Genomic DNA, 13,822 nt, shown 5'->3' with positions numbered 1-13,822 from the left:
AGGTTACTTATACTCCCTCTGTTCTGTCAGTCTCTTGCGAGATGGTCAACCCGTTAAGAGAGACTTCAAACTCCTAGAAAGTATTGAGAGTTCCTGAGTGTGATTATTTAAAGTGGGGTATTGAGAGTTCCTGAGTGTGATTATTTAAAGTGGGGTATTGAGAGTTCCTGTTTTTGATTATTAAGTGTGGAATCTGAGTTCTTTATTAAATAACAAATCCGAGTGGGGAATATTTCAGTTGTCTTCCTGGTTTTGTGCGGGGCCCGTTTATTCAATCTTATTTAGATATTTCAGTATCTGTCTACTCCTTCCTGCGTTGCATTTGAGTTCTTCTGTATACCTGTGATAGTACCATCTAGCCAGATATGAACTCAGCATCACAGAAGGAAAGCCCAATGGAGCGGCTAGACAGACTAGAGAAGTGTATGGAGCAACATCAGGCTCAGTTACAATCTGCTACTTCTGATGTTCGTCAGGCAGCTGCAGCTAATGATCAGTCCATTGCTACTCTGTCTGCTCAGATCCAACAGCTGGCAGTTACTGTCACTCAGTTAGTCACTGCTGGTGATCCCAATCCTGCACCAGCTCCGCCCCCCGCTGATCTTGCTCCTCCATTACCAGTCTCTGAACCTCGGGTGGGTACCCCAGAGCGCTATGGTGGTGACCCTGAAGGATGTAATCCTTTTCTGACAAACTGCTCCATACTCTTTGCCCTACAACCACATACATTTTCCACCGAGAGGGCCAAGGTGGCTTTTGCCATTAATCATCTGACTGAAAGGGCTCGGTTGTGGGGAACGGCTGAGTGGGAGCGACAGACACCTGCTTGTTCTTCCTTCCAGGCCTTTGCGGATGAACTCCGTAAAGTTTTCGGTGAAACCTCTTTAGGTCCGGACGCAGGGGGAGGTCTACTAGGGATGCGACAAGGGGCCCGCACTGTTTCTGATTATTCTATTGAATTCCGGACCCGAGCCCTTCAGAGCCAGTGGAATGCCGCTGTCCAAACGGATGCTTACCTCCTGGGTCTGAATGACTACATCAAAGATGAGCTGGTTTCACATGACCTTCCCTCATCTCTTGATAAATTGATTGAGCTTGCCACCAGATTGGATCGTCGTATCCAAGCCCGACGGCAAGAAAAGAGGCACAGAATTCCTGAGCGACTTCCTGTTCCACGACCACGTCCTCCAGTAGATGTAAACCACTTTCCGGCTCCTCACGATGGTGGTCCCGAGCCTATGCAGGTGGGCCGAGCCAGTCTTTCGCCAGAGGAGCGAGAGCATCGTCGCTAGAGAAATCTCTGCCTTTACTGTGGAAAGCCCGGTCATTACGTTTTCAGATGTCCGGTAAAAGGGGCACGGTCATCAGTAGAAAGTGGAGTACTGATGAGTCTTTCCTCCACACCATCCCCTATCAAACGACCCCACTTCCAGGCTCGCCTGGTGCTCAAACGTGGTACTCACACCCTGGCTACTTTGATAGATTCAGGCTCTGATATTTGCCTTTTGGATGAAAACCTGGCCCAACAATTAGAGATCGAAAGTGTTCCTCTTCCAACATCTGTTCCTGCTAATGCGCTGGACGACAGACTCCTGGGTACTATCACACATCGCACAGTTCCTGTTCACCTGATACTGGCTGGCAGGCACCATGAGACTGTCCAGTTTCACATTCTGAAGACACCACAACATCCTGTTATTCTGGGGTTCCCTTGGCTTCTCAGACATAACCCGCATATCGATTGGTCTACGGGTTCCTTTATTAGTTGGAGTCCGTATTGCCATCAGATCTGCCTGAAACAAGCGATACCAGCACCAGGCGTGCCCATTGGTTCACACAACCAGTTCATCCCCTTACAGGTGACGAAGAAACGAGCGTCCACCAACAAAAAGAATCAAAAACCTAGTGAGTTTTACAACGCGGCTCAAACGGTGGCAAAGAAGGAGTCGTTGAAATGTGAGACGCAGCCGCCGTCGGCTCTCTGCCAATCACAGGCCAGTAAACCCAGGCACGCTCTCACCGGTTTCCGAAGTGGTTTCCAGGACGAAGGAGGTGGCGACGCACACTTCGCCTCGGCACAACGACGACGCAGCAGCGGCAGGCCACACCCCTGGCTCCGCCTCCAAAAGGAAACAGAGGAATTTGGCCGTCAACTTTGAAGCAGCGAAAGTGAACGAAATGGAGAACTCCAGACAGAACGACTTCTCTGGGGAAGAACTGATGGAATTCAACGATAGGATGTTGGAGAGTAAAGAAGAGGAATAAGAACCCGAGACAATCCTGTCCAGCTCCCACATGGTTGCCAGCCTCACGTGGGATGTGGAGGAACGGGTCAAAGCTGCTCTGGAGGACAGTCCGGGACCCAGCACTTACCCTGACAATCTTCTCTTTGTTCCTCAGCAGCTCCGGTCGGATGTTCTGCAATGGGCCCACAGTTCTAAACTCACATGTCACCCTGGTATCCAGCGGACTAAGGAGTTCCTGCGGCAACGGTTTTGGTGGGGTTCCCTGGATGAAGACACCAGGGATTTTGTCAAATCCTGTCCTGTATGTAATCAGTCAAAACCTACACACCAAGCACCTGCTGGACATCTTCATTCCCTACCTGTTCCTCATCGACCTTGGTCCCATATATCCCTTGACTTTGTTACCGGCTTACCTGCTTCTGATGGACACACCACCATCCTGACAGTCGTAGATCATTTTAGTAAGATGGCTCATTTCATTCCTCTTCCTAAACTTCCGTCGGCGAAGGAGGCCACCCAAATTATGTTGCTAAATGTTTTTCGCCTGCACGGACTACCTACTGATATTGTCTCGGATCGGGGTCCACAATTCACCTCCATTTTCTGGCGGGAGTTCTGTTCGCTTCTAGGGGCCACTGTCAGCTTGTCTTCAGGTTACCATCCTCAATCAAATGGCCAAACCGAAAGAATTAACCAACAGATGGAAACCATTTTGCGTTGTATGGCTTCCAAGAGCCCATCCTCCTGGTCCCAACAGTTAGTGTGGGTCGAGTATTCGCATAACACTCTGCAAAGTACGGCCACAGGCCTTTCACCATTTCAATGTGCGTATGGGTATCAGCCACCCTTATTTCCATCCCAAGAGAAAGAAGGTTCTTGTCCATCTGTTCAGGCCTTCATCAAACGCTGCTACAGAACCTGGAAACTGGCACGGAAAGCCCTGCTCCGGTCAGCACATCGTTACTCTGCTTCTGCTAATCGCCGCCGCTCTGAGGCTCCTGTATACCAAGTAGGCCAGATGGTTTGGCTTTCCACAAAGGATCTCCCTCTTAGAGTTGAGTCCAAGAAACTCGCTCCAAGGTTTATTGGCCCTTTTGAAGTTGAGAAGGTGGTCAACCCTGTGGCTGTGCGTCTCAAGTTACCCAGGGCCATGCGCATTAATGCCACTTTCCATGTCTCGAAGGTTAAACCTGTCCATGAAAGTCCTCTAGCTCCAACCCTACCTCCTCCACCACCAACGCGTCTGATTGATGGGGAACCTGCTTACACGGTCCGACGCCTTCTCCGTTCCAGGCGCCGTGGCAGAGGACTCCAATACCTAATCGACTGGGAGGGGTATGGTCCTGAGGAGCGATGTTGGGTACCTGCCAGGTTTATCTTGGACCCGCGTCTCATTCGAGCTTTCCATGAACAACATCTGGACCAACCTTTGGCGGCCGTCACTGCTTCTGGCCGATCTGCTTCTGGGGTGCCTTCTGTCCTTCCTCCTGCGGCCTTGGATGACCAGCTGGACAACAGTGGTTCTGTGGAGGAATCGAGTAGTGGTTCTTCTGTCTGTTCGGAAGGGGGTTCTGGGCATTCTGAGGAGTTCTGAACCTCCACCGGGTTCCCCTCCTCCCTCCCGGTGTGGTGGTTGCTGTTGGGACGGCAGGAGCCGTCCCTTGAGAGGGGAGTTCTGTCATGAGTCTGCTTAGTTAGTTATGGTTTACCTCCATATTCACTAACTGTTCCTTGATTTTGCCTGTTCCTGTCCATGTTTTCCTGCCTGCCCAGTTTTCCTGCTCTCCACAGCTGCTCCTCATTCCCTCGTCAAGTTGGAGGAGGTTACTTATACTCCCTCTGTTCTGTCATTCTCTTGCTAGATGGTCAACCCGTTAAGAGAGACTTCAAACTCCTCGAAAGTATTGAGAGTTCCTGAGTGTGATTATTTAAAGTGGGGTACGGGCGACCGTGGCTCAGGTGGTAGTGGGTTGTCTTCTGATCGAGAGGTTGGGGGTTCGATCCCAGTACCTGACTATGTGTCGAAGTGTCCTTGGGCAAGACACTGAACCCTAAGTTGCTCCCAGTGGTCGACTAGCGCCTTGCATGGCAGTCCTGTCCCACTGGTGTGTGAATGTGAGAGTGATTGGGTGAATGAGCTGATATGTAAAGCGCTTTGAGACTGCTTCAGTGTGGGGATAAAGCGCTATATAAATCAAGTCCATTTACCATTTACCATTCCTGAGTTTGATTATTAAAGTGGGGAATTGAGAGTTCCTGTTTTTGATTATTAAGTGTGGAATCTGAGTTCTTTATTAAATAACAAATCCGTGTGGCGTTGTGTAGCTCAGTGGGTTGAGCTCCCGCCCCATGTACGGAGGCTGTAGTTCCTCACCTGCAGCGGGTCCAGGTTCGATTCCCGGCCTGGGACCCTTTCCTGCGTGTCATTCCCTGCTCTCTAACCCCCTTCCTGTCAAGCAACTGTCATATAAAGGCCACTAGAGCCAAAAAAAATCCTTTAAAAAAAAAAAAAAAAAAAAATAACAAATCCGAGTGGGGAATATTTCAGTTGTCTTCCTGGTTTTGTGCGGGGCCCGTTTATTCAATCTTATTTAGATATTTCAGTATCTGTCTACTCCTTCCTGCATTGCATTTAAGTTCTTCTATATACCTGTGATAAGTTATCTGTCATAGCATCGTACTATGGCACAAATGCCTTTGACTTATTTTGTAATATTCTTTCAATAACGATGCATCAGCTATTGAATGTAACATCAAACAACAACTAAGTGCTATCATGTTTAATTATATGATTACAATAGACAGACTAGTTTACATCCAGCTCAGCCAGGGTTCCCTTCTCTCTTTAGCCACTGTTGGTATTTCACATTTGCCAACCATGTTGCATTGAATACACATTTCCCAGGTATTTCTAAAAGTTTGATAAATCATTCCATCCACTGATTCTCCCAGGCTCGTCTCAGCAGCGTGAAAACTAACTTACCTGAAGAGTGAATTTGTGAGATCTTGTGATTCCCGCTCAATGATGCTGCCGGTATGCAGCACTTTCACTTTGAGATAGCGCTTAACATTTTGTGGGTTTAATATATTTTAAACATTAAAATAAAATAGGTTATATTTCCAAAACGTTTCCAAAACAGTTAAATTATTCCATGACTTAAAAAGTACTTTTTTCAATTTTTTTTTTAATTACAAAAAATGACCTTTAAAACACAACATGACAACAAAAACGCACAAAGTTGTTTTTTTTTTTTTTTTAAATATGTTTTTTTTTCCTCCTTTCCTTCTTCTTTCCTGTAATTTTCTCTATTAATTTTACTAATAATAATAAAATTACTTGCAAAATAACTGCAAAACCAACAAAACCACAACACATGAACACACAAAATGAAAGAAAGTTTACAACATGACAATGAAATATAGAAAAATAAAAACTCTGTTGTTTCCTGCATTAATGCTCAGATTGGTCATTATTCTAATGCTGACATGAATGTTAATCGTGTGACCCTCAGATAAAATACAATTACATGTTTGTGGCCCTGCTATGATAACAGTTGCCCGTCTCTGGTATAAAGCATGTAGTCTTTTGAACAGGCACAACAATGGAAGCACACAAAGAATGACACAGAGCTATACACATGGTATGTGTAAAGCTCTGTGCTGAGTGTGTATATGAACCAATAGCCGGGGGTCACTCACCACACCATTGATGCCATTCTTCCCTAAAGGCCCTTTAGGAACCACCACCAGGTAGGTGTCGATGCCCCTCTCCCTCAGGTAGTCACAGCGGTCGCCTCCGTTTCCAGGCTCCACATCAAACTCCCCGTGAAGACACTCCATCGTGCTCTGAGAGATGTGAACACGCCTGGACCACACATGAAGAGGCCCATGTAAGACCAACACCAGGCTTCTGCTTTAAATCGTCACACTCCATGTTAATTCACACTCCATGTTTAAACAATCAGTGTCATTTCACTTGTTCTAATGAATGTCAATATTAATATGATGAGGCTTCATTTAATAGTCAATCACTACTACCAATTTTTATACATACAAATTAGGCTTGTGCATTGCCATGAATCTGACAATGCATGTCACGATATGATATATCTAACAGTCTTTTACTTAATTATGCACGTATTTAACGTTTATTCTTTCTTTCGTCTTTGTTTAACGTTTATTCTTTTATTTGTGATAATTTCTTGAGTGTCTATAACAAAAGCAATTTCCCCCTGGGATTAATAGAGGAATTCTGATTGTGATTCTGATCTTGTTCATCCTAATGCTAGGGATGTCCCGATACAACTTTTTCCTTTTTCCTTGTGAAACGGCCGATACCAATATTGATCCGATATCAGCATGAATCTTACATAGCTTTATAATTTGCATTTACTTTTTCTTAAATAAAGAATAATAATGACTTATTTTGTGGAATGTTAGAACAGGCTTGATCATGTGATCATGTGTTACTCAAACAGAGAACAATAGTCAGCAACAGTAGGTATGAGAAAAACTGACCCATTTATTATTAACCAATTGTTTACATAAATTTCACCTTTAACATTATATCTACAGTATTCTACAATTGAATAAAATCAATACAAAATGAATTGAGGAAAAAAAAAAAAACAGAAATTCAGAAATTTAAATCTGATATTCGTTTTCAGGCTGATGTCGGACCGATATCCAATATCAATATCGGATCGGGACACCCCTACCCAATACTAAACAATACCATAATACCAATAATTGCACATTTCACCTTTACAAGTACAAAACGATATGAAATACAATTTATTTCATTATTTTAAACTTGCAAGAACAACTGAATGGTAACTAACTGTAATTCAAGTTCCATATAAAAAACAAGTGGTATTTTTATCAAAACATGTCAAATTATGTTTTTCAAAAAAGTTTAACTTTTGCTTCTACAACATCTATAAAAGTGCCCAGTAGGTTTTATGAACATAAAGTGAAATTAACTTCCAAATTAAAATGTATTGAGTAGTGAGGTAGTTTAACATGGTCTAATGTGGTTGACTGACGCCTAGTGACTGGGTGTTTACGTGCTATGCTTATATTAGTGCATCCATCCATCCATTTTCAAACCCACTTGTTCCTGTTTTTCAAGGTCACAAAGTATGTTAGAGGAATTTTTTTTCTTATTTCTCTATACATAAAAAAACATGATAATAAAAATATCCATTTTAACATTTTTGGGATCTATACAATAATCGCGTGGGGAAATATTGTGATAAATTGCCAAACTTATTTTTTTTTACACCCTCAATATACTGTATATACACACTCAAAATACATATTCAATCATGTATATGACTTTATTTGTAAAGGGTTCTATATATGGACTTTAAACTATTTTTTCATTTACATTTTTTGCCTTCTGTATTGTGTCTGGAACAAAATCTGAAAAAAAAAAAAAAAATAGAAAACACAATGGAGGAGCTATTCACAAAGTCAGGCTTGTTTTCTGTCTTCAAGATTTGTTATTTAAGGCTTGATTATTTTTTTTTAATAAAAACATGCTTTTAACAAAGACAGCTGTAAAATGATTGTGTTCAGAACTTTATTTATTTTTTTTTTAAATCAAGATCCAAACACTCTACTGCACTTAACCATAATATCTCCATCAGTAATGATTACTTACGTATATCAAATATTTCAGATTGATTTGAATAACTGTTGTTTTTGTCATATTTATTGTGACACCGTTGAGCTTATTTAAATTTCATTTTATATTTTTACATATGAGCACACATTTAAAAAATAATAATAATTTCAGGATTAGATTTTGGTTCAGGATTCCCATTTTCCTTCTCTTGAGTTTTGTCAAATTAAATTTGGTTTAAAAACTAAAGGACAAAAGTAAAGATATTCTGTGTAACTTAATTTTAATTTTAGAAAAACCTTTCATTTAAAAATGTAAATATCTAAAAACGAACCAATGTTTTTCCACATTTTCTGAATGAGTTAAAAATAATAAGTTGGTCCAATCTAAACCATCTGGTTTTATTTTGATGTTTTGTTTAGTTCTTGATTGTCAGTGTTATTTTGTATTGTATTATGTATTTGTATTTTCATTCAGTCTTTGTATATTTTGTTAATGTGGTCATCATTTAATAATAAATGACAGAAGCTACATTATACTTTAAAATGATTTTAAGTGATTCCACAACTTTTTCAACCCCATTACATTTCACATTTCCATGAACCAATGCTGCCAATTGTCAGGGCTGAACAATCACATGAAACATCAGAAAGATTTGCTAGTTTTGTTTTATCTTTCCAAACCAAGGTGTGAGGAATACACTGAACACATGCAGAACTTATAATAATTTTTCCTCCTCAATTTCGCTGTCATACTTCCTGCAAAACTTGTTGGAAAGTGATCATCGGATGAAGACCCACCATTTAAAGCCTCTACTATGGAATCAGAACAGTATCATAATGAACGAACTCATGCAGGGTTTTTCACGAATGCACATGCTTTGTTTCACAGTTGTATTTCAGATTCACAAATGCACACGATCTGTTTCACAAATATGATTTTGAGGCACACTTGTAATATAAATCCACAGATAATGCAAATTGCTGAATGTGCATTTACAAACTGCTTCTGTGCTGTGAAACCTCTGTGTATTTGTGAGAGAAATGTCTGTGGTGTATTTTGAGACTGCCCTGATGTAGCGGGTCAATGAACGTCACCATTGGCTGATAAAAGTGATTGACAGATTCATCAGCCAATCAGGTGTGTTTGCTTTCAGCCAATCATATGGCTTCTTACATTTTCTCCACACTCTTGTTTGAACACTGCATATGCACACATATCAGTAGCTCTGCAATTGGTTTAAAAGTGAATCTGAAATACAACTGTGAAACAAAGCATGTGCATTCATGAAAAACCCTGCAAGAGTTCATTCATTATGATACTGTTCTGATTCCATACTCTACACACTCACCCTCAGCCCTACGTGGTTTCGGACGCACTTTATTATGCATATCTGTCAAGTTTTGGATTTTTAAATATGCAAAATTTTCTGGCACCCGCTACGAGCCGTCCCACCCGCTCAACCAAGCTCCAGTATCCCTTATATTTTAAGACAGGTGTACAGGAAATTTAAAATACCCACTTGTCAACCACTTATTAAATACAATTATGTGATTAGAATCTGATAGGCCTACCTTTATTAACATTAACATGCTGTGAACATTCCTACTAGGGCTGGGTGATATGGACAAATCTCGATATATTGCCCAGCTCTAATTGCTACATTAAAAAACAGCCTAAATAAAAACATAAATGGTACAGTATATGATTATGAAGCACATGTGTTTATTAAATATAATTACAGTTTATATACAAGTCAACACATTGTATATTTACTGTTAATTTCACGTTGCTTGTCTTTAAGTTAGACATTAACATTTTATTTTCATTACATGTTTTCTTTTAATTTCTCATGCTGACTCATGTGGTTCTCTGGTATTCACTAATGACTTGTTAGACACATTTGTTGCAGACTTTACATCCTTTAACACTTTTTTGGAAGGATTGTATATACAGTGTATAGGAATATGTATAATTGTGGGGCTTGTGATTGGCTGATTTTTATACTGACTTACATTGTTCCTTCCCCTGTGGTAGACGCTAAAATCTCAGTTATTAATCTAACAGAACGTGTAACTGTGTCACATCCTGCTGCTCTTTAGGAAGATAAACTCTGTGTCACATTTTACAACGTATTTACACAAGTTTTTTGTTTTTTTACAATCTCTTCTGAGTTGTTTCCGGGTTTGTTGCCGCTATCGGCACTAATCTCGTGAGAACTACCACCCAGGCCACTGCAGGTGGCAGTTCTCGTGAGGCTAGTGACGGCGTTCTGCTTAGAGAGGCAGAGGAATGTTTTTTATATAATTATCTTTTAATTATTATTACATTATAATACGGGATATTTATGGGATAATACTAATACAGGAAGATGGCGGGAAAGAGGGGTAAAATACGGCAGTTTCCCAGCCAAAACGGGATACTTGACAGGTACGAATATGGCGGAGAGTTAGTGTGTAGGAGGTAGTTTAGGATTTTCGTTGTACCAAGGGACACCTCACACAAATAAAGCACTGATAACATCCTCAGAATTAGATTATTCTGGTCAGCAAATCATGACATGCTTAAAAATAGATTAGTATTTAACTTTCTATCAGTAGAAGTAAGGCGTTTGCAACACTTCTTACCCTGGTATCCCCCCGGCCTCCATTTTGTTAGCGACAGTGACATCTGTAGACCAAACATCATACTGCCACCGTTTCTGCCCCAGAACTCCACCCAGGACTGTACCACTGTGCACGCCCACACGCATGTCCACATCTGTTTGGGTCTTCTCTCGAACGTACCTGCAGTCAATACAAACAGACGCCGTGTTCAAAGAAGTAGGTGTAGGACGGTCTGCAGTTCATCGTTTTAAGCCTTAAACACAATCATAAACCTGACTGCACAACTCTATTACCTAGGTTCCCAAAGTGTCGTACGGGTACCCCCGAGGGTACGGAAATTGTCATAGTGGGAAAAAATGTAAAACAGCGTGACAACATTTGAAACTAGAATATAAGTAGACCAGTAGTCAGGAGCCTCCATGCATTGCCACAATTCTTGATGCCTTTTGCCACCACGTACTTGTGTGAAAGTGGATTTTCAGCTTTGATAAAGATGAAAACTAAATATAGAACAAGAATTTGCGTGGAGAATGATTTAAGACTCAGATTCAGCCAAACATTACAGAGTTATGTGCATCCTCTCAACCTCACCCTTCTCATTAAAGTTGTAGCAGGTTTTAGGGTGATGAATATGTTGCATTACTGATATATATTTAATCAACAAGTGCTTGGTAGATTTGTTTTTCCTAAACAAAATTGATAGTTTCACACTGAAAATGCTAGTAGGCATTTTCAGTGTGAAATTAATTAAATTGAGTGACAATTCTGAAGATGTTTTATTGTATGCTTGCAGATTATTACTATTGTTTTTATTACATATTATTCCTCAACAGGAGAGGTAAAATTCAGAGACAAATTTCACTATAGGGCAGGGATGGGCAACTGTTATCATAGCAGGCCACAAAAATGTGATTGTCTGATCCGAGGGCCACATTATCAACATTGAAATTGTGGTGTTTGGCCCCTGGGACCCCAAAAATGACATGGGTCCCCTACAACAATATGTCCGTCCCTCAGCCACCAGCCTTGGCGTCATTGTTGACTGTGATTTTAAAATCAATAAACAGGTCAGCGCAATTGTTAAATCTAGTTTGTATCACCTTCGTCTTTTAGCCAAAGTGAAAACTTTTTTAACTTTTAAAAACAAGTCATGCACGCATTTCTCTCTACTCGCCTGGACTACTGCAATACGCTCTATACAGGAATCAGCCATCAATGCTTTTTATCACTTGCAGGTCCAGAATTCCGCAGCACAACTTTTAACAGGAACCAAAAAAATTAACATATTTCACCAATCCTTGCTTCTTTGCACTGGCTTCCTGTTCATTTTAGAATTGATTTCAAGATTTTATTGTGTGTTTTTAAAGCTTTGAATGGACTGGCCCCTCAGTACCTCACAGACCTCATGCAAATGTAGACTACAGCGTACACTCTGAGGTCTGAGGGCCAGTTCCAGCTCGTGGTTCCTAAGACGAACCGTAAGACCAGGGGGGACAGAGCGTTCTCCGTTGTCAGCCCTAAGCTGTGGAACGCTCTGCCCCTCCACGTCAGAACGGCCCCCACAGTGTTTTAAGTCTCGCCTTAACACCCACTTTTATTCTCGGGTCGGCTGTCTTATTTTATTGAATTGTTTTTACAATTATATTTATTTTTTTAATGTCTTAAACATTTTATTTGTATCTTATTTAATAGCACTGATCTTGTGTGCAGCACTTGGGAAACGCTTGTTTATAAAATGTGCTATATAAATAAAGTGGATTGGATTGGATTCATGCTAATATTAAGAATAACGACAAATCTGAGCATTAACACAGAACAGAACAGCCGGTGGTTGTGTAGTTTTTAGTCATTTTGTGTGTTTTTGGAATAATTTTGTGTATTTATTTGTCATTATTTTTGTCATTTCTTATGGAATTTCGTGTATTTTATGAGTCATTGTATGTGTTTTTGCTATTTCTTGTGTGTTATATTTGGATTTTGTTTATTGTCAATCTGTGCCTTTATTTTTCTTTCAGTATTTCTGTCGTTTTGGGTATTTTTTCTGTCATTTTGTGTAATTGTTATTGTTTTGTGAGTTCAGGTGGTTATTTTGTGTATCTGATGTGCTTTTTTTATTTTTTTTGTGTTTGTGTTTGACATTCTCTGCATTTTGTTGTTGTTTTGTGTGTTTTTGGAGTTATTTTGTGTATTATGTATATTGGGATTCATATTACCGGTACTTCCAATTTCTTGAATTACAATTTTTGGTGGATTTGTCTTGGGGGCCACACAGAATTAGACTGGGGGCCGCCGCCAGTTTCCTATGTCTGCTATAGGGAATAGGGCTACAATGTACATGACATTACAATATTATGTTTTTAAAGCAAGCAGCAGTAGGGGTTTATGGCGTCAGGTTAAATGTCTGAAGGGGTACTGGACTGTGAAAAGTTTGGTAACCACTGGTTGTATATATCCAATCTGCACTCCTAATTCAGCCCAAACCACCAATGGAAACCAACCCTCTTTTGACATTGTTTGTGTACTCACGATATCGCCTCGACCATGGCCAGGCCCATCATGATGGAGCAGGCGGCGTGGTCCTCTCTGTAGTCTGGTAGCCCACAGATACAGTAGTAGCAGTCGCCCAAGATCTTGATCCTCAGCTGGTGATATTTCTGACAGCACACAGAAGCTTTGAAGTGGTGAAGTGCCTTGTGTATAAAATGCACTATAAAAATACATTTGCCTTTTTTTTAGATCTCAGTGCAGCCTTCGATACAGCTGATCATAATTTATTGCTGCAGAGACTAGACAGTGAGCAGCACAAGGTTGGTTTAAATCCTTTTTATGAGATAGAACCCACTTGGTTTTATGTCAATAATCTCTCCTCAGAGCAGCCATAGCTAATCATTGAGTTCCATAAGGTTCAGTTTTAGGGCCAATACTTTACATATGTCCTCTACTGAAGCCTGGACATTTTTTAGGACATTTCTTGCCCAATAATTTTTATCAAACAAATCCTAAAAAGATATATTGTAAAATTGAATATCAGCAAGAAGGAGTGTCAGTGATAAAACTCGTATGATCCATCGTTTGAGATTGTCTTTAAAGGTCTGAACTTGTCCACGTCCAAATGATTAATGTCTGAGTTGATCAATAAAAAAAGAGTGTACACATACAGTATAGATGTTGTGAGGTGATGGTGAAGGTTGTTGGTGCGTTTCTATAATGAACTCACTGCAGCCAGCTTGTCGAAACGAGCAAAGAGCTCATTGAGCAGTTTAACCAACTCCTGAGCGCTGCACGACGACGACAGCTGGGTGAAGCCCACGATGTCTGCAAACAAAATACTGCACACGCACGCG

At 40.8% G+C, this 13,822-nt stretch overlaps 1 protein-coding gene across 1 annotated transcript in view; it reads right to left on the bottom strand.

Annotated features, from left to right (window-relative positions):
* adcy3a (adenylate cyclase 3a) overlaps positions 1 to 13,822 on the bottom strand; it is a 67,267-nt gene that overhangs the window by 36,636 nt on the left and 16,809 nt on the right. The window contains exons 5-8 of the mRNA XM_028471114.1: positions 13,696 to 13,807; positions 13,005 to 13,132; positions 10,500 to 10,658; positions 5,946 to 6,111 (exon numbers count right to left, since the gene is read on the bottom strand). Coding sequence (XP_028326915.1) covers positions 5,946 to 6,111; positions 10,500 to 10,658; positions 13,005 to 13,132; positions 13,696 to 13,807 — 565 coding nt within the window. The remainder of the gene's footprint in view (positions 1 to 5,945; positions 6,112 to 10,499; positions 10,659 to 13,004; positions 13,133 to 13,695; positions 13,808 to 13,822) is intronic.

This window comes from Gouania willdenowi, chromosome 16 (genome assembly GCF_900634775.1).
Source record: "Gouania willdenowi chromosome 16, fGouWil2.1, whole genome shotgun sequence".
In the NCBI taxonomy this organism is placed as follows: Eukaryota; Metazoa; Chordata; class Actinopteri; order Blenniiformes; family Gobiesocidae; genus Gouania; species Gouania willdenowi.
The sequence above is the reverse complement of the archived record's forward strand: the minus strand, read 5'-3'. Positions and strand labels throughout refer to the sequence as shown.